General features: G+C 44.9%; 1 protein-coding gene across 1 annotated transcript in view; it reads right to left on the minus strand.

Moving 5' to 3' along the window:
- LOC110495873 (cyclin-dependent kinase 15) overlaps positions 1-20,959 on the minus strand; it is a 41,005-nt gene extending 20,046 nt beyond the window's left edge. The window contains exons 1-4 of the mRNA XM_036952332.2: positions 19,414-20,959; positions 7,588-7,619; positions 4,197-4,337; positions 3,515-3,609 (exon numbers count right to left, since the gene is read on the minus strand). Coding sequence (XP_036808227.2) covers positions 3,515-3,609; positions 4,197-4,337; positions 7,588-7,619; positions 19,414-19,459 — 314 coding nt within the window. The 5' untranslated portion in view covers positions 19,460-20,959. The remainder of the gene's footprint in view (positions 1-3,514; positions 3,610-4,196; positions 4,338-7,587; positions 7,620-19,413) is intronic.
- Positions 20,960-22,671: the final 1,712 nt, after the last annotated feature.

Raw genomic sequence — 22,671 nt, forward strand, 5'->3', positions numbered from 1 at the left:
AACCCTCACTGTTTCTGGTAATCATAGCGAAACCATTTCTTTTTTGATTTTTCGTTCACCTTTTACACCTGTTGTTTTGGGCCATCCCTGGCTAGTTTGTCATAATCCTTCCATTAATTGGTCTAGTAATTCTATCCTCTCCTGGAACGTCTCTTGTCATGTGAAATGTTTAATGTCTGCTATCCCTCCTGTTTCCTCTGTCTCTTCTTCACAGGAGGAGCCTGGTGATTTGACAGGGGTGCCGGAGGAATATCACGATCTGCGCACGGTGTTCAGTCGGTCCAGGGCCACCTCTCTTCCTCCACACCGGTCGTATGATTGTAGTATTGATCTCCTTCCGGGAACCACTCCCCCCCGGGGTAGACTATACTCTCTGTCGGCTCCCGAACGTAAGGCTCTCGAGGATTATTTGTCTGTAGCTCTTGACGCCGGTACCATAGTCCCCTCCTCCTCTCCCGCCGGAGCAGGGTTTTTTTTTGTCAAGAAGAAGGACGGGTCTCTGCGCCCCTGCATAGATTATCGAGGGCTGAATGACATAACAGTTAAGAATCGTTATCCGCTTCCTCTTATGTCTTCAGCCTTCGAGATCCTGCAGGGAGCCAGGTTTTTCACTAAGTTGGACCTTCGTAACGCTTACCATCTCGTGCGCATCAGGGAGGGGGACGAGTGGAAGACGGCGTTTAACACTCCGTTAGGGCACTTTGAATACCGGGTTCTTCCTTTCGGCCTCGCTAACGCTCCAGCTGTCTTTCAGGCATTAGTCAATGATGTCCTGAGAGACATGCTGAACATCTTTGTTTTCGTTTACCTTGACGATATCCTGATTTTTTCACCGTCACTCCAGATTCATCTTCAGCACGTTCGACGTGTCCTCCAGCGCCTTTTAGAGAATTGTCTTTTTGTGAAGGCTGAGAAGTGCACTTTTCATGCCTCCTCCGTCACATTTCTCGGTTCTGTTATTTCCGCTGAAGGCATTAAGATGGATCCCGCTAAGGTCCAAGCTGTCATTGATTGGCCCGCCCCTAAGTCACGCGTCGAGCTGCAGCGCTTTCTCGGCTTCGCGAACTTCTATCGTCGTTTCATCCGTAATTTCGGTCAGGTGGCAGCTCCTCTCACAGCCCTTACTTCTGTCAAGACGTGCTTTAAGTGGTCCGTTTCCGCCCAGGGAGCTTTTGATCTCCTCAAGAATCGTTTTACATCCGCTCCTATCCTTGTTACACCTGACGTCTCTAGACAGTTCGTTGTCGAGGTTGACGCGTCAGAGGTGGGCGTGGGAGCCATTCTTTCTCAGCGCTCCCTCTCTGACGACAAGGTCCACCCATGCGCGTATTTTTCTCATCGCCTGTCGCCGTCGGAACGTAACTATGATGTGGGAAACCGCGAACTGCTCGCCATCCGGTTAGCCCTAGGCGAATGGCGACAGTGGTTGGAGGGGGCGACTGTTCCTTTTGTCGTTTGGACTGACCATAGGAACCTTGAGTACATCCGTTCTGCCAAACGACTTAATGCGCGTCAGGCGCGTTGGGCGCTGTTTTTCGCTCGTTTCGAGTTCGTGATTTCTTATCGTCCGGGCTCTAAGAACACCAAGCCTGATGCTTTATCTCGTCTCTTCAGTTCTTCAGTAGCCTCCACTGACCCCGAGGGGATTCTCCCTGAGGGGCGTGTTGTCGGGTTGACTGTCTGGGGAATTGAGAGGCAGGTAAAGCAAGCGCTCACTCACACTCCGTCGCCGCGCGCTTGTCCTAGGAACCTTCTTTTCGTTCCCGTTCCTACTCGTCTGGCCGTTCTTCAGTGGGCTCACTCTGCCAAGTTAGCCGGCCACCCTGGCGTTCGGGGTACGCTTGCTTCCATTCGCCAGCGTTTTTGGTGGCCCACCCGGGAGCATGACACGCGTCGTTTCGTGGCTGCTTGTTCGGTCTGCGCGCAGACTAAGTCCGGTAACTCCCCTCCTGCCGGCCGTCTCAGGCCGCTTCCCATTCCCTCTCGACCGTGGTCTCACATCGCCTTAGATTTTGTCACCGGACTGCCTTCGTCAGCGGGGAAGACTGTTATTCTTACGGTTGTCGATAGGTTCTCTAAGGCGGCTCATTTCATTCCCCTTGCTAAGCTTCCTTCTGCTAAAGAGACGGCACAAATCATCATCGAGAATGTTTTCAGAATTCATGGCCTTCCGTCAGACGTCGTTTCGGACAGAGGTCCGCAATTCACGTCTCAATTTTGGAGGGAGTTTTGCCGTTTGATTGGGGCTTCCGTCAGTCTCTCTTCCGGCTTTCACCCCCAGTCTAACGGTCAAGCAGAACGGGCCAATCAGACTATTGGTCGCATCTTACGCAGTCTTTCTTTTCGCAACCCTGCGTCTTGGTCAGAACAGCTCCCCTGGGCAGAATACGCCCACAACTCGCTTCCTTCGTCTGCGACCGGGCTATCTCCTTTTCAGAGTAGCCTCGGGTACCAGCCTCCGCTGTTCTCATCTCAGTTCGCCGAGTCCAGCGTCCCCTCCGCTCAGGCTTTTATCCAACGTTGCGAGCGCACCTGGAAGAGGGTCAGGTCTGCACTTTGCCGTTATAGGACGCAGACTGTGAGGGCTGCTAATAAGCGTAGAACTAAGAGTCCTAGATATTGTCGCGGTCAGAGAGTTTGGCTCTCCACTCAGAACCTTCCCCTTAAGACGGCTTCTCGCAAGTTGACCCCGCGGTTCATTGGTCCGTTCCGTATTTCTCGGGTCATTAATCCTGTCGCAGTTCGACTTCTTCTTCCGCGATACCTTCGTCGCGTCCACCCGGTCTTCCATGTCTCCTGTATTAAGCCCGTTCTTCGCGCCCCCGCTCGTCTTCCCCCCCCCCCCCCATCCTTGTCGAGGGCGCACCCATCTACAGGGTCCGCAGGATTTTGGACATGCGTCCTCGGGGCCGTGGTCACCAGTACCTCGTTGATTGGGAGGGGTACGGTCCTGAGGAGAGGAGTTGGGTTCCCTCTCGGGACGTGCTGGACCGTGCGCTGATCGAGGATTTCCTCCGTTGCCGCCAGGTTTCCTCCTCGAGTGCGCCAGGAGGCGCTCGGTGAGTGGGGGGGGGTACTGTCATGTATTGTCATGTTGTGTCTTTCTGTCCTTTCCTTTCACCCTGTCTCCCTCTGCTGGTCGTATTAGGTTACCTCGTCACCCCTTCTCCCACCTGTTCCCCTTTTCCCTCTGATTAGTCCCCTATATCTCTCTCTGTTTTTGTTCCTGTCCTTGTCGGATTCTTGTTTGTTGTGTTTCATGCCTGAGCCAGACTATCGTCATGTTTGCTGTAACCTTGTCCTGTCCTGTCGGAATCTGCCGGTCTATCTGAGCCTACCTATGTTTGGTTATTAAAGAAGCTCTGTTTAAGTTAGTTCGCTTTTGGGTCCTCATTCACTCACCGTAACAATAGCACCTGTACTGACTTCAGATTCCGCTTGCTCTTCGGGGTCAAGGTCGGGTTACAGCATAAGCACTTGATGACAACTGATTGATTGATTGATTGATACTGACCGGCTGATTCCCTTGTAGACTGTAGCGTATGTCCCCTCCCCTATCTTCTCCAGGTTCAGGTAGGAGTTAGCTGTGCCAAACTGTAGGCCTGTTTTCTGTGAGGACGGACACGCGTGTGTTAGGTGGGGTAAGGTGCCGACCTCAAACATTTACAGTACATCTTCATATTGACAGAGTGCGGTAACTGCAGGTACATTACAGATATAACCAGGTGCCCACCTACCTGACCAAGCCTGATCCCAGATCTGTTTGTACTATCTTGCCAAATCCTAAAGTCATTGTCACACATCATACAGGTGCATCAAAGCTGGGACCGAGTGACTGAAAAATTGCTTCTACCTCTTGGCCATCAGACTGTTAAACAGCCGTCACTAACACAGAGAGGCTGCTGCCTACATACAGACTTGAAATCATTGGCCACTCTAACAAATGGATCACTAGTCACATTATTCATGTCACTGTAATAATGATGTTTACATATCTTGCATTACTCATCTCATATGTATATACTGTATTTTATACCATCTATTGCATCTTGCCTATGTCACTCGGTCATTGCTCATCCATATGTTTATAAGTACATATTCTTATTTCATCCCTTTACTTAGATTTGTGTGTATTGGGTAGTAACATTTGATTTGATAACAGATTCTGGGATCAGGCTAAACTTCCCAGTGCTCACCCATTGGAAGTCCTGATCGAAACTTTTCCCTCCCATAGGGTCACTGTTGCTGCGTCCTCTCTGGACCGCCAGCCTGCCGACCTGCATCGTGTGGAACCAGTGAGGCCGGGGCTTGGAGTAGGACGGGTCTGTCTCATCCAACTGGCCAGGTGAAGGAGAGAGAATAGAAGGAGACAGGAGAGAGAGAGTGGTGGAGGCAAATAAACACATGGCAGGAGAGAGAGAGAGAGAGAGAGAGAGAGAGAGAGAGAGAGAGAGAGAGAGAGAGAGAGAGAGAGAGAGAGAGAGAGAGAGAGAGAGAGAGAGAGAGAGAGAGAGAGAGAGAGAGAGAGAGAGAGAGAGAGAGAGAGAGAGAGAGAGAGAGAGAGAGAGCTAGACAGAGAGACAGAGAGAGACAGAGAGAGAGAGAGACAGAGACAGAGACAGAGACAGAGAGAGAGAGAGAGAGAGAGACGGATAGACACAGAAGGACAGACACAAGAGGCAATATGAGGAGACTGTTATGGGTTGAAAAGTTTCTCAGTCTCCCCACCAAACTGTGGCACAGAGACACAGAGGATGCTGGGTATACAAAACATTAAGAACACCTGCTCTTTCCATGACATAGACTGACCAGGTGAATCCAGGTGAAAGCTATGATCCCTTGTTGATGTCAGTGTAGACAGAAAGGGAGGAGGCAGGTTAAAGAAGGATTTTAAAGCCGTGACACAATTGAAACATGGATTGTGTAGGTGTGCCAGTCAGAGTGTGAATCGGCAAGACAAAATATTTAAGTGCCTTTGAACGGGGATATGGTAGTAGGTGCCAGGCGCAGTGTCGAGAACTGCAGGTTCCCCTGTGTATCAAAAATGGTCCACCACCAAAAGGACATCCAGCCAACTTGACACAACTGTGGGAAGCACTGGAGTCAACATGGGCCAGCATCCCTGTGTGACACTTCTGACACCTTGTGGAACTCATGCCCCGACAAATCGAGGCTGTTCTGAGGGTAAAGAGGGGGGGTTCCTAATGTTTGGTGTACTCAGTGTAAAAGTCACAGTAGAGTACAGGATGTTTCAATGTGAGCTGTGCTGATCTAGAGGACTGTGATGTCCCACGGGAACACTATCCATCACCTCCCCACCGCTACGTTACTCAATTGAAACGCTTTCCTCTGTAGAATGTGTGTTGTGGATTCTCTGAATGTTGTGGACAGGCGTGGGCGGAGAAAGTGCCAAGAGAGACAGGCAGCCCGCTGTTGTGATGACACCTCTATTATCGTAACTGGCCATCTTGCAGCTAGTCAGCTAGAATACATTACCCACCAGCTTGGTTTACAACTTTGACATAAAAACAAAGGGGAATTCCCCGAGAGAAAAGGTTACTGTCAATGCAGAGGTAGGAGCGTTTTCCCCGAGAGAAAAGGTTACTGTCAATGCAGAGGTAGGAGCGTTTTCCCCGAGAGAAAAGGTTACTGTCAATGCAGAGGTAGGAGCGTTTTCCCCGAGAGAGAATTCCCGTCAGGAGCATTTCATTGAACTTAATTGGTGTGCGCACAGGGCACACTGACAGCCAGAGAGAGATCCTTAAAGTCACGACAACATTGACATCATGTGACACTCAGTGTTGGTGTGATAATCCAAGGACACTGACAGTAATAACACAGTGGCACCAGCCGTCACCTTAACCAAGCCTGCAGAATCAGACATACGCACGTGCGCGCACACACACAAACACACACACACACACACACACACGCACACGCTCACTGCTACCTCAGCAGACGGTAAGGACGTGACACTCCTGCTCTGGGGAGATGGGGGCTCCTCCATTCCCTCCTCCTCTTGCTCATCCTCCCTCCCCCCTCCTTCTCCTCTTTCTCCATCTTCTTCGACCACAACACAGCACCAGCAGCAACTCCGGGCACACAGAGTAGCTGTGGCCCTGACCACCCATCTCAAATCTTCTAATCTTCCTTTCCCTCCTCTCTTACTTTCTAGGCACTTTCATCTCTCCTCACACTCCTTCCCTCTCTCGGTCTCTCTTTCTTTCCTGTTTTCGGTGCGGTGGGTTGGCCCTGAATCTCATATGACAAGCGTGAGTCTGGCTCCAGGAGTACAGTCCCATGACCCCCTCCCTATCCCAGTAGCAGATAAACGCAAACACCATGGTAACTCGACCTAATTTGAACAAGAGTGTACATTCAAGTCAGCACAAGCTGAAGAAGAGATGACAAGTGTGTCTCGGAGTGCGTGTGTGTGTGAAGAGAGACGCAAAGGGAAGGGGACAGAGAGGAACTCATGGAGGGAAATCTAATTTGAGTGTTTTATACGAATTGACATTCTATTTCTGTTCCATTTAGGGGTTGGTGGAGGGGGGAAGGGGTTCTGTCTCATTTCCTCTACACACCACCGGAGGCTTCTCTCCTGTCTTCTTCTCTGGTATTTATTTGAATGGAATCACAAATATTTGCATGGGGCGTTCCGAATACAATACAGTGAGTGATTGATAGAATTCCTCCATTATCCCTCAACCGCCAGCGCTCATTGCTCATCCACCCCTCCAGAAAGACGTGGCGTGCCCGAAAACACAGTTTGAGGCCTAACACAAGCTAGCTCCAGACCCAGGGCGAGGTGTGAGGACTGAGGGGGACTGCGTGTGAGAGGAGAGACCAGCGGGTGAAAACAGTCCCCCACAGTGCTGCCATAACCTGCCAATCTGAACCACGAGCAGCTTTTACTGTATGTGGTCTATTTTCCCCATTTTCCATCCCCTGAAAACATTTTCTTAACTGCATACATAACATTTCTGTGTAGGTTTTGGAGGACACAGGGCAGTTAGTACCACCACATAATGATGCTTTCTGTGAGTGCTGAGTGGTCCATGTAGAGCAGCATCAAATGGGAATTAGCTCCATAAAGAGTGTAATTACTGTTTTAGTATTCGAGGTCAGGGCAGGCTAGGATGTAGAGCTCAGAGGGGAGACAAGGCTATTTTTGTCTCGCTTTCTTTTCAGAGACGTAGAATGTCGAATCTGACGGTGCTCTTTCCACTATGGGGAGGAGACAGGACTTAATGGCCCTTGAAATGAAATGCCTCTCCAACTTCAACGTGATAGCGGGAGCAACGCTGAGTGGTGGTGGTGGTGGTGGAGTGTGTGTGTGTATGTATCTACAGCCCCTCCCTCCCTCCATCTCCTCCACCCACTCTTCTCAGCAGGGGGCAGTGTTGACTATTCTGTTCATCTTCTCTCTTCCCAGGAGGGACGGAGGACGCCAGAGAGAACCAGAGAGAGGGAACAACAAAGTACGTCTAACTGTCTAAAACTCTTGTGATACATAGTCGAATCTGACCCTTAAAAATAGTATTTCGTAAGTGTTTCAGTCACAGACAATAACATAGGGTATCTTACCTCCTCATATCCCAGCTGTCTTTGCTTCAGACCTGCCAGGAACAAAAAACAGAAAGAGTGAACACTTGTTAAGAACACTTGGATAGAACACTGGTTAGAACACTATGATAGAACACTTGGATAGAACACTTGTTAGAACTTATGATAGAACACTTGTTAAGAACACTGGTTAGAACACTATGATAGAACACCTGGATAGAACACTGGTTAGAACTGATGATAGAACACTTGGATAGAACACTGGTTAGAACACTATGATAGAACACCTGGATAGAACACTGGTTAGAACTTATGATAGAACACTTGGATAGAACACTGGTTAGAACACTGTGATAGAACACTTGGATAGAACACTGGTTAGAACACTATGATAGAACACCTGGATAGAACACTGGTTAGAACTTATGATAGAACACTTGGATAGAACACTTGTTAGAACTTATGATAGAACACTTGTTAAGAACACTGGTTAGAACACTATGATAGAACATTGGTTAGAACACTATGATAGAACCCTGGTTAGAACACTATGATAGAACACTTGGATAGAACACTGGTTAGAACACTATGATAGAACACTTGGATAGAACACAGGTTAGAACACTATGATAGAACACTTGGATAGAACACAGGTTAGAACACTATGATAGAACACTTGGATAGAACACTGGTTAGAACACTATGATAGAACACTTGGATAGACCACTATGATAGAACACTTGGATAGAACACTTGGATAGAACACTATGATAGAACACTTGGATAGAACGCTATGATAGAACACTTGGATAGAACACTATGATAGAACACTTGGATAGAACACTGGTTAGAACACTATGATAGAACACTATGATAGAACCCTGGTTAGAACACTATGATAGAACACTTGGATAGAACACTGGTTAGAACACTATGATAGAACACTTGGATAGACCACTATGATAGAACACTTGGATAGAACACTTGGATAGAACACTATGATAGAACACTTGGATAGAACACTGGTTAGAACACTATGATGGAACACTTGGATAGAACACTGGTTAGAACACTATGATAGAACACTTGGATAGAACACTTGGATAGAAACACTGGTTAGAACACTTGGATAGAACACTTGGATAGAACACTGTTTAGAACACTATGATAGAACACTTGGATAGAACACATGGTTGGAACACTATGATAGAACACTTGGATAGAACACATGGTTGGAACACATGGTTGGAACACTTGGATAGAACACATGGTTGGAACACATGGTTGGAACACATGGCTAGAACACTATGATAGAACACTTGGATAGAACACTGGTTAGAACACTATGATAGAACACTATGATAGAACCCTGGTTAGAACACTATGATAGAACACTTGGATAGAACACTGGTTAGAACACTATGATAGAACACTTGGATAGAACACTGGTTAGAACACTATGATAGAACACTTGGATAGACCACTATGATAGAACACTTGGATAGAACACTTGGATAGAACACTATGATAGAACACTTGGATAGAACACTGGTTAGAACACTATGATGGAACACTTGGATAGAACACTGGTTAGAACACTATGATAGAACACTTGGATAGAACACTTGGATAGAAACACTGGTTAGAACACTTGGATAGAACACTTGGATAGAACACTGTTTAGAACACTATGATAGAACACTTAGATAGAACACATGGTTGGAACACTATGATAGAACACTTGGATAGAACACATGGTTGGAACACTATGATAGAACACTTGGATAGAACACATGGTTGGAACACATGGTTGGAACACTTGGATAGAACACATGGTTGGAACACATGGTTGGAACACATGGCTAGAACACTATGATAGAACACTTGGATAGAACACTTGGATAGAACACATGGTTGGAACACATGGAAACAACATTTGGACCAAACCATTTGGACCAAACCATAAACTTTAAGGTCCTGTGTTACAAGGATGCTACAATGTCTACTGCTGCTATCGTTGCTTTATAAGAATTCAGCTGAAGATAACATTGAACGTTAAGTCCATTGTGGTAAAATTCTGTAGCTGAGAGATTCTAATGGAATGTGAAAAGTGGAGCAGAGAAGTCAAATGAGAGAAGAGTGGAGCAGGGAAGGAAGGAGAGGAGGAGGAGGGAGAGGAAGAGGATGAGTGACAGGAGGAAGAGATGGAAATGTGAGCGTGTGACGTGAGTGATGATGATGATATAAGTTGGGGAGTGTGAGACAGTGAGAGACAGAGAGAGACTTGGAGAAAGACACGGACAGACAGAGAGACAGAGCGAGACTTGGAGAGAGAGACACGGACAGACAGAGAGAGACTTGGAGAGAGACACGGACAGACAGAGAGACAGAGAGAGACTTGGAGAGAGAGACAGAGAGACAGAGAGAGACTTGGAGAGAGAGACAGAGACAGAGAGAGACTTTGAGAGAGAGACAGAGAGACAGAGAGAGACTTGGAGAGAGAGACAGAGAGGGAGAGAGAGACAGAGAGACAGAGAGAGACTTGGAGAGAGAGACAGCGAGACACGGACAGATAGAGAGACAGAGAGAGACTTGGAGAGAGATACAGAGAGACAGAGAGAGACAGAGAGACAGTGACAGAGAGACAGAGAGAGAGAGACAGAGAGAGAGATACACAGACTTGGAGAGAGACACGGACAGACAGAGAGAGACTTGGAGAGAGAGACAGAGACACAGAGAAAGACCGAGAGACACAGAGAGACAGAGAGAGAGCGACACAGAGAGACAGAGACACAGAGAGACATGGAGAGACAGAGAGACTTGGAGAGAGACACAGAGACACAGAGAGATACAGAGACTCAGACAGAAGGGGAGAGAGAGAAAGAAAGAGATACAAAGACAGAGAGAGAGAGAACTTCGAGAGGAGTCTGGGTCAGTAGCTCTTTCTCATAAGTGACAGTCAAAATTTGCAGGAACATGACTGCTCCTTATCTTCTAAATGGGAAGGCTTCACTGTACCCATCCAGACAAGACATTACCATTAGGGCTGCTTGACTTTAATAACAATAGGCTTTACAGAAAGCCTTTTTCCCTGTATAGCAACACATACAGTGAGGCAAAAAAGTATTTAGTCAGCCACCAATTGTGCAAGTTCTCCCACTTAAAAAGATGAGAGAGGCCTGTAAAAAAAATAAATCCAGAAAATCACATTGTAGGAATTTATTTGCAAATGATGGTGGAAAATAAGTATTTGGTCAATAACAAAAGTTTATCTCAATACTTTGTTATATACCCTTTGTTGGCAATGACAGAGGTCAAAGTTTTCTGTAAGTCTTCACAAGATTTTCACACACTGTTGCTGGTATTTTGGCCCATTCCTCCATGCAGATATCCTCTAGAGCAGTGATGTTTTGGGGCTGTTGCTGGGCAACACGGACTTTCAACTGCCTCCAAAGATTTTCTATAGGGTTGAGAACTGGAGACTGGCTAGGCCACTCCAGGACCTTGAAATGCTTCTTACGAAGCCACTCCTTCATTTCCCGGGCGGTGTGTTTGGGATCATTGTCATGCTGAAAGACCCATCCACGTTTCATCTTCAATGCCCTTGCTGATGGAAGGAGGTTTTCACTCAAAATCTCACGATACATGGCCCCATTCATTCTTTCCTTTACACGGATCAGTCGTCCTGGTCCCTTTGCAGAAAAACAGCCCCAAAGCATGATGTTTCCACCCCCATACTTCACAGTAGGTATGGTGTTCTTTGGTTGCAACTCAGCATTCTTTGTCCTCCAAACACGACGAGTTGAGTTTTTACCAAAAAGTTATATTTTGGTTTCATCTGACCATATGACATTCTCCCAATCTTCTTCTGGATCATCCAAATGCTCTCTAGCAAACTTCAGACGGGCCTGGACATGTACTGGCTTAAGCAGGGGGACACGTCTGGCACTGCAGGATTTGAGTCTCTGGCGGCGTAGTGTGTTACTGATGGAAGGCTTTGTTACATTGGTCCCAGCTCTCTGCAGGTCATTCACTAGGTCCCCCGCGTGGTTCTGGGATTTTTGCTCACCGTTCTTGTGATAATTATGACCCCACGGGTTGAGATCTTGCATGGAGCCCCAGATCGAGGGAGATTATCAGTGGTCTTGTATGTCTTCCATTTCCTAATAATTGCTCCCACAGTTGATTTCTTCAAACCAAGCTGCTTACCTATTGCAGATTCAGTCTTCCCAGCCTGGTGCAGGTCTACAATTTTGTTTCTGGTGTCCTTTGACAGCTCTTTGGTCTTGGCCATAGTGGAGTTTGGAGTGTGACTGTTTGAGGTTGTGGACAGGTGTCTTTTATACTGATATCAAGTTCAAACAGGTGCCATTAATACAGGTAACGAGTGGAGGACAGAGGAGCCTCTTAAAGAAGAAGTTACAGGTCTGTGAGAGCCAGAAATCTTGCTTGTTTGTAGGTGACCAAATACTTACTTTCCACCATAATTTGCAAATAAATTCATTAAAAATCCTACAATGTGATTTTCTGGATTTTTTTTCTCATTTTGTCTGTCATAGTTGAAGTGTACCTATGATGAAAATTACAGGCCTCTCATCTTTTTAAGTGGGAGAACTTGCACAATTGGTGGCTGACTAAATACTTTTTTTCCCCACTATATAGTATTTAAACAGGAAAAGATACTGTAATATAAAGCTATAATTGTTTGTCAACAACCAATTTGATATGGGAAATTATTGAGGGTATAAATGTATGTTGTTGTTCATATAAAAGCCACATCTATAAATTGACACATTGGGTAATTAAACCCATCCAGTCTAAATATATTTGTCTTGGAAGAATACAGTACAGCTGGCACATTGCCTTTTCCAACTAACTAAAACTCCTCTTGGCTCAGCATGTGCAGCCATCGACAAAGTCAAGCTATAATTAGATTGGGTAGAAACTAGGAATGCCAACCAGAAAATGGAGGTCACGATCTCTGCAGTATGTGCAGCCATCCTGGGGTAGGGACGTTCTGGTATGACTCTGACTGAAGGGCATTGGACTAAGGTGAGGTAAAGTAGCTACCATAGAAATAGAATCCCTAGAACGGAGGTCTCCCGAGTGGTGCAGCGGTCTAAGGTACTGCATTGCAGTTCTTGAGGAGTCACTACAGACCCTGGTTCGATCCCGGGCTGTGTCACAGCCAGCCGTGACCGGGAGATCCATGAGGCAGCACACAATTGTCCCAGCGTCGTTCAGGTAAGGGGAAGGCTTGGCCGGCCGGGATGTCCTTGTCCCATCGCGCTCTAGTAACTCCTGGTGGCGGGCCGGGCACCTGCAAGCTGACCACGGTTGCCAGTTTGGCGTTTCCAACGACACATTGGTGCGGCTGGCTTCCGGGTTAAGCGAGCAGTGTGTCAAGAAGCAGTAAGGCTTGGCAGGGTCGTGTTTCGGAAGACGCGTGGCTCTCGACCTTCACCTGACCCGAGTCCGAACGGGAGTTGCAGCGTTGGGACAAGACTGTAACTACCAATTGGGGAGAAAAAGGGGGAAAAGTAGGTTAGGATATTAGGATATTATATTATAGCCACTAGCTCTGCCTTGGTACAGCACGTCAGGGTTGTTTATGGAGGCACAGAAAGACAGTCACTCATGCTCCATCACACGCCGAGCCCACCTACCCTCCTCCCTCCATTCCTATCCCTCCATCTCGCCCTCATACAGACCCGTACATACAGATAGCCCTCATCAGTATTCCTGAGGCAGAACAGAGCAGAGCAGAGTGGGCCGTAGCTGTTGGAGGTGGACACTTGTCACAGGATGGCAGGCTGCTTCCAGGCAGCTTGTTAATCCACTACCCACTGGGAGCAGCCTGGGGGGCTCAGGCAGGCATATGTTGAACGGACCGAGCCGCTGTAGCCTTCCAGCCAGGTCTACCAGACAGTCACACACAGATAGACATCACACAGATGGGCACTACACAGGTACAGCTTTGAGGGGTGTCGAAAAACGTTTGTGCGACTTTGTCTATTGTCCAACTCACCCAGGGGGGAGTGGGGGTATTGAGGAGGTGATGAGATGTGTCAGAGAGAGAGAGAGAGAGCGAAGCTGAAAAAGCACACACACACACACACACAGATTGGATTCTTCAAGTACCCACTCCTCAATGAATTGAGGTTGAGGCATTTTTGGGGGGAGTCGATGTGTCATTGATGCTCTTATACTATTTCCTCTGAGCTCTATTGGAATTGGAATGCCCTGTGGCGTGTCCCTCGTAGCCAGTCTAAGCCAGTCCTGTCCTCTGTAATCTTACCTCTGGCATACTATCATACTGTGTTGTGTGGGATACATGGAAAATAGCACAAGTACGTAATTATTCAAGACATGAGTAAACATGCAATCATGTGCAGAAGCAGTGTACTAGCAGCCTAGTGTTCAGACATACTATCAGCATCTCTGAATAGCGTAGAGATAGGCGCTCGTTTGGACACCCTGTGAGTTATGCTCCCAGGCCAAGCAGCTGAGCAGTACAGCTGCTCTCTCTCTCTGATAGAAATGTGCAACGCTCATCCGAGTCTCTTCAGATCACAGGAAACAACAGTTTCCTTGTTCAAACTGACAGGACAATAGAGAGGAGGAATATCGGCTGTCCTGTCTGTGTACGATAACAAAATCACTTAGCACAGTTCTGATTCGAACAAGACACAACCAATGTGGCGGAAACTGGTTAGTGGACGTGCCATTGCATTTGAATTGGCAGTGACCCCTTACAGATTTGCCCTGAGTCTTTTAGAGGACTACAGAGCACTTACTTTATTTTGTTTACACTGCAGCTGTGAGAGTGATGCATTATTCATCTCTGTCTACAGAACCACCAGCATCCTGCTTCCCCAGCACTATAAAATTATAACTACCCTGACTGTATAACAGCACTATAACTACCCTGACTGTATAACAGCACTATAACTACCCTGACTGTATAACAGCACTATAACATAACTACCCTGACTGTATAACAGCACTATAACTACCCTGAATGTATAACAGCACTATAACATTATAACTACCCTGACTGTATAACAGCTCTATAACATTATAACTACCCTGACTGTATAACAGCACTATAACATTACAACTACCCTGACTGTATAACAGCACTATATACATTATAACTACCCTGACTGTATAACAGCACTATATACATTATAACTACCCTGAGTGTATAACAGCACTATAACTACCCTGAGTGTATGACAGCACTATAACATTATAACTACCCTGAGTGTATAACAGCACTATAACTACCCTGACTGTATAACAGCACTATAACATTATAACTACCCTGACTGTATAACAGCACTATAACTACCCTGAGTGTATAACAGCACTATAACTACCATGAGTGTATAACAGCACTATAACTACCCTGAGTGTATAACAGCACTATAACATTATAACTACCCTGAGTGTATAACAGCATTATAACTACCCTGAGTGTATAACAGCACTATAACTACCCTGAGTGTATAACAGCTCTATAACATTATGACTACCCTGAGTGTATAACAGCACTATACCTACCCTGACTGTATAACAGCACTAAAACATTATAACGACCCTGACTGTATAACAGCTCTATAACATTATAACTACCCTGAGTGTATAACAGCACTATAACTACCCTGAGTGTATAACAGCACTAACTACCCTGAGTGTATAACAGCACTATAACTACCCTGACTGTATAACAGCACTATAACATTATAACTACCCTGACTGTATAACAGCACTATAACATTATAACTACCCTGACTGTTTAACAGCACTATAACATTCTAACTACCCTGACTGTATAACAGCTCTATAACATTATAACTACCCTGACTGTATAACAGCACTATAACTACCCTGACTGTATAACAGCACTATAACATTATAACTACCCTGAGTGTATAACAGCACTGTAACTACCCACAGTGTATAACAGCGCTATAACATTATAACTACCCTGAGTATATAACAGCACTATAACATTTTAACTACCCTGAGTGTATAACAGCACTATAACTACCCTGACTGTATAACAGCACTATAACTACCCTGAGTGTATAACAGCACTATAACTACCCTGACTGTATAACAGCACTATAACATTATAACTACCCAGACTGTATAACAGCACTATAACTACCCTGAGTGTATAACAGCACTATAACTACCCTGAGTGTATAACAGCACTATAACTACCCTGAGTGTATAACAGCACTATAACTACCCTGACTGTATAACAGCACTATAACTACCCTGAGTGAATAACAGCACTATAACTACCCTGACTGTATAACAGCACTATACCTACCCTGACTGTATAACAGCACTAAAACATTATAACGACCCTGACTGTATAACAGCTCTATAACATTATAACTACCCTGAGTGTATAACAGCACTATAACTACCCTGAGTGTATAACAGCACTATAACTACCCTGACTGTATAACAGCACTATAACTACCCTGACTGTATAACAGCACTATAACATAACTACCCTGACTGTATAACAGCACTATAACTACCCTGAATGTATAACAGCACTATAACATTATAACTACCCTGACTGTATAACAGCTCTATAACATTATAACTACCCTGACTGTATAACAGCACTATAACATTACAACTACCCTGACTGTATAACAGCACTATATACATTATAACTACCCTGAATGTATAACAGCACTATATACATTATAACTACCCTGAGTGTATAACAGCACTATAACTACCCTGAGTGTATGACAGCACTATAACATTATAACTACCCTGAGTGTATAACAGCACTATAACTACCCTGACTGTATAACAGCACTATAACATTATAACTACCCTGACTGTATAACAGCACTATAACTACCCTGAGTGTATAACAGCACTATAACTACCATGAGTGTATAACAGCACTATAACTACCCTGAGTGTATAACAGCACTATAACATTATAACTACCCTGAGTGTATAACAGCATTATAACTACCCTGAGTGTATAACAGCACTATAACTACCCTGAGTGTATAACAGCTCTATAACATTATGACTACCCTGAGTGTATAACAGCACTATACCTACCCTGACTGTATAACAGCACTAAAACATTATAACGACCCTGACTGTATAACAGCTCTATAACATTATAACTACCCTGAGTGTATAACAGCACTATAACTACCCTGAGTGTATAACAGCACTATAACTACCCTGAGTGTATAACAGCACTATAACTACCCTGACTGTATAACAGCACTATAACATTATAACTACCCTGACTGTATAACAGCACTATAACATTATAACTACCCTGACTGTTTAACAGCACTATAACATTCTAACTACCCTGACTGTATAACAGCTCTATAACATTATAACTACCCTGACTGTATAACAGCACTATAACTACCCTGACTGTATAACAGCACTATAACATTATAACTACCCTGAGTGTATAACAGCACTGTAACTACCCACAGTGTATAACAGCGCTATAACATTATAACTACCCTGAGTATATAACAGCACTATAACATTTTAACTACCCTGAGTGTATAACAGCACTATAACTACCCTGACTGTATAACAGCACTATAACTACCCTGAGTGTATAACAGCACTATAACTACCCTGACTGTATAACAGCACTATAACATTATAACTACCCAGACTGTATAACAGCACTATAACTACCCTGAGTGTATAACAGCACTATAACTACCCTGAGTGTATAACAGCACTATAACTACCCTGAGTGTATAACAGCACTATAACTACCCTGACTGTATAACAGCACTATAACTACCCTGAGTGAATAACAGCACTATAACTACCCTGACTGTATAACAGCACTATACCTACCCTGACTGTATAACAGCACTAAAACATTATAACGACCCTGACTGTATAACAGCTCTATAACATTATAACTACCCTGAGTGTATAACAGCACTATAACTACCCTGAGTGTATAACAGCACTATAACTACCCTGAGTGTATAACAGCACTATAACTACCCTGACTGTATAACAGCACTATAACATTCTAACTACCCTGACTGTATAACAGCTCTATAACATTATAACTACCCTGACTGTATAACAGCACTATAACTACCCTGACTGTATAACAGCACTATAACATTATAACTACCCTGAGTGTATAACAGCACTGTAACTACCCACAGTGTATAACAGCGCTATAACATTATAACTACCCTGAGTATATAACAGCACTATAACATTTTAACTACCCTGAGTGTATAACAGCACTATAACTACCCTGACTGTATAACAGCACTATAACTACCCTGAGTGTATAACAGCACTATAACTACCCTGACTGTATAACAGCACTATAACATTATAACTACCCAGACTGTATAACAGCACTATAACTACCCTGAGTGTATAACAGCACTATAACTACCCTGAGTGTATAACAGCACTATAACTACCCTGAGTGTATAACAGCACTATAACTACCCTGACTGTATAACAGCACTATAACTACCCTGAGTGAATAACAGCACTATAACTACCCTGACTGTATAACAGCACTATAACATTATAACTACCCTGAGTGTATAACAGCACTATAACTACCCTGAGTGTATGACAGCACTATAACATTATAACTACCCTGAGTGTATAACAGCACTATAACTACCCTGACTGTATAACAGCACTATAACATTATAACTACCCTGACTGTATAACAGCACTATAACTACCCTGACTGTATAACAGCACTATAACTACCCTGAGTGTATAACAGCTCTATAACATTATAACTACCCTGAGTGTATAACAGCTCTATAACATTATAACTACCCTGACTGTATAACAGCACTATAACTACCCTGACTGTATAACAGCACTATAACTACCCTGACTGTATAACAGCACTATAACTACCCTGAGTGTATAACAGCACTATAACTACCCAGTACCCATCCCCCCTGATAACCAACCTCCCCCCTAGGGACTGGAACCACCTGCACCTTGATACCTTAGCTGTCTACCTTCCCTCCCCCTGACAATCTGCACCTTGATGCCTTAGCTGCCTACCTTCCCTCCCCCTGAGAACCTGCACCCACCCTGGGGGAGATGTGGGTTACCATCTCACTCCTCTCCCGTCTTCTCTCCCACTCAGTGAGACAAACACATGTTCTGCTTCTTACCTCATCCTTCACCTCTCTCCTCACCCCTTTCCTCTCCCACTTAGCGAGCAAAATACCCCTATGCTCCCGCTGGGGCTGCCTCCTCTCTTCTCCTCTCTCCCCTCGTCATCACGTCACCCCTCACGTGTCTTCTCTCCCACTTTGGGAGCAAAACAGCCCCTTTGCTCATCATCATTTTTATGCTTTATTCAATAAGCTGTGGGCTTCCAAGCTGTATCTGCAGATCAGCAGTATAACTTGCCAGTCCGTGCCAAGCTACTGACGCTTGGAAAAGTCCAGTCCCTAAGGGTGCCCGCATCCCTGGAACACGGCAACATACCACACTACAACACCAGACCCTGTTAACAAGCTGCTGCCTGTCATTACCTGTAGAGTGTGTAAGGATAGTTGTCCTGCCAACAAGTTAGGTATTGTGTTCCCTAGGTAACATACAGTACATTCCCCATGCAGTGTATCCTGGAATCTGGCATAGTACAAAGATGGAACACAATAAGCATAGCAGGCTACCAACGAGAACTCTGTAAATACTGTTTGTGGGTATGAGGAAGCTTGAGCAAGCATTGCTCGATCCCCTAACCCGACTGGAGCCAGTGTGCTACTGTTTCTAGGGAGGGTAGGTTTGACTGATACTCACCCAGTCGATGGAAAGCCTCCGTGGCTGCTTGTCGTAGGTTCTGCATCCCAGCGTTGGTTCCTGCCTGGTGGTACTGTGGAACTGCTGTGGAACCGCTATAGAACCTCACTTCCACCCCGGCATCCTTAGAACTGGACCCAGCTACAGCAGCGCTCTCATCTCAGTCACAGCCCCTCCTTGTCTTCAGCAACCTCGGACGTAAACAGCTTTAGCAACACAGACAGGATTTTCCTACTTTCCCTTTTTCTTCTTCCTCCTTTTGCCTGAAGGTGCTCTTGCTTCCTCTATTACTCTCTCTGTTTTGCTCTCTCCCTCTCACAATATTGCACTGTATCCTCCCTCTCTCTCTTTCCCTTCTTTCTCCCTGTCCCCTCCTGCTGACAGTTCCTCTGCTGCCTGGTAGACAACATTCAATAGCCAATCAGCGGAGTCAGATAGGAGGCACTGCCCAATGAGCTCTCAGTGGAGGAGAGAGCCGGGGCTGCTGGTGTGTTTTGAAAGGTTGGAGCTTGAGCATTGTGTTCAGGGAGTCACTAATGTGTGTGTGTGCTGTGGGCAGAAGTGAGCCACACTTTTGATCATCTTCATTCCAATAACTCAAGCATAGATTGGTTAAAAAAACAACACCTAATTCGGCACACAGAAACTAGAGGCCGTGAGTAACTTGGTCAAAAAGAATGGCACTTAAACCCTCATATTCACCGACCCGTTTGACCTCGAGACTTGAAATACAGGGGTCTTTCCTCATGCTGAACAAACTTGCCTCAAGGACCCGTAAGGTCCATTAGGATAGATTTTCCTCCATCTTGGACATTTTGGAAAACCTGAAAAACATATTCTCACGAACCATATGTCCAAAGAACACCAAGTTTGGTATGTAGGTCCATGGTACATTGCTTAACTTAGTTTGAGAAACGCTTGATTGGTTAAGAGATAACTCAGACATCTGATGTGACATGTCCACTTAAAATAAATCCTTTGTAAATCCCCTTCACAATGGTCTATCAACTTGAAACATTGTAGGGTCATCACAGACATTACCACGGTGAACCATGTTAAGTTTTGATTATGTAATGATAATGCTTTGAATAATCAAAAAAAAATCTTCTCATTAACTAAAAGTCAGATTCACTCCAAATTAGTTGCTAAGGAGTATGAGAAAAGAACACTGACGCATTCAAAGATGGCCGCACGATAAGAGCAGATGCATATTAGCATCTATGCTAAAATATGCCAAAAATAGATACATTTTTAAACATTTGAAAAACTTATTCTCATGAACCATAGGACCAATTAACAAATCAAATGAGTTAGTAACAAATCCAAAATCAGATTTTATGTGTCCATTTAAACCACTGTAAATCTACTCCATAGCGGCCTATCGACTTGAAATGTGTCACCACTATCGTGGACGTCCCTAAGATGAACCGTGCTGAATTTGGTTTTGATACCTGAAAAAAACAAGGAAACTATGAACAACTCATTCATTGCATATGTAACTCTAACGCTCCAAATGATCTGCAATCATCTTCTCCTCATGAACCATACAGTGGCAAGAAAAAGTATGTGAACCCTTTGGAATTACCTGGATTTCTGCATAACTTTGACATACAATTTCATCTGATCTTCATCTAAGTCACAACAATAGACCAACTCAGTGTGCTTAAACTAATAACACACAAATTATTGTATTTTTCTTGTCTATATTGGGGCGGCAGGGTAGCCTAGTGGTTAGAGCGTTGGACTAGTAACCGGAAGGTTGCGAGTTCAAACCCCCGAGCTGACATGGTACAAATCTGTCGTTCTGCCCCTGAACAGGCAGTTAACCCGCTGTTCCCAGGCCGTCATTGAAAATAAGAATTTGTTCTTAACTGACTTGCCTAGTTAAATAAAGGTAAAAAAAAATAAAAAAATAAATAAATAAAAAAAAATATTGAATACATCATTTAAACATTCACAGTGTAGGTTGGAAAAAGTATGTGAACCCCAAGGCTAATGACTCCAAAAGCTAATTGAAGTCAGGAGTCAACTAACCTGGAGTCGAATCAATTAGACGAGATTGGAGATTTTGGTTAGAGCTGCCCTGACCCATAAAAAACACTCACAACATTTGAGTTTGCTATTCACAAGAAGCATTGCCTGATGTGAGCCATGCCTCAAACAAAATAGATCTCAGAAGACCCAAGATGAAGAATTGTTGCCTTGCATAAAGCTGGAAAGGGTGACAAAAGTATCTCTAAAAGTCAGTCCACGTTAAGACAAATTGTCAAATCAAATCAAATTGATTTATATAGCCCTTCTTACATCAGCTGATATCTCAAAGTGCTGCACAGAAACGCAGCCTAAAACCGCAAACAGCAAGCAATGCAGGTGTAGAAGCACAGTGGCTAGTAAAAACTCCCTAGAAAGGCCAAAACCTAGGAAGAAACCTAGAGAGGAACCAGGCTATGAGGGGTGGCCTGTCCTCTTCTGGCTGTGCCGGGTGGAGATTATAACAGAACATGGCCAAGATGTTCAAATGTTCATAAATGACCAGCATGGTCAGATAATAATAATCACAGTAGTTGTCGAGGGTGCAACAGGTCACCACCCCAGGAGTAAATGTCAGTTGGCTTTTCATAGCCAATCATTAGGAGTATCTATACCGCTCCTGCTGTCTCCAGAGAGTTGAAAACAGCAGGTCTGGGACAGGTAGCACGTCCGGTGCACGTCCGGTGATGAACACGTCCAAGATGTTCAAATGTTCATAAATGACCAGCATGGTCGAATAATAATAAGGCAGAACAGTTGAAACTGGAGCAGCAGCACGGTCAGGTGGACTGGGGACAGCAAGGAGTCATCATGCCAGGTAGTCCTGAGGCATGGTCCTAGGGCTCAGGTCCCCGAGAGAGAGAAAGAAAGAGAGAATTAGAGAAAGCATACTTAAATTCACACAGGACACTGGATAAGGCAGGAGAAGTACTCCAGATATAACAAACTGACCCTAGCCCCCCGACACATAAAATACTGCAGCATAAATACTGGAGGCTGAGACAGGAGGGGTCAGGAGACACTGTGGCCCCGTCCGATGATACCTCCGGACAGGGCCAAACAGGAAGAATCCTGGAGTGTCAGCTAAAGACTTACAGAAATCTCTGGAAGATGCTAACATCTCTGTTGACGAGTCTACAATGCGTAAAAAACTAAACAAGAATGGTGTTCATGGGAGGACACCATGGAAGAAGCCACTGATTCTGACTATCTCTGAAACTCACTAAG

Source organism: Oncorhynchus mykiss, chromosome 18, assembly GCF_057628025.1.
Source record: "Oncorhynchus mykiss isolate SJ-2025 chromosome 18, ASM5762802v1, whole genome shotgun sequence".
Taxonomy (NCBI): domain Eukaryota; kingdom Metazoa; phylum Chordata; class Actinopteri; order Salmoniformes; family Salmonidae; genus Oncorhynchus; species Oncorhynchus mykiss.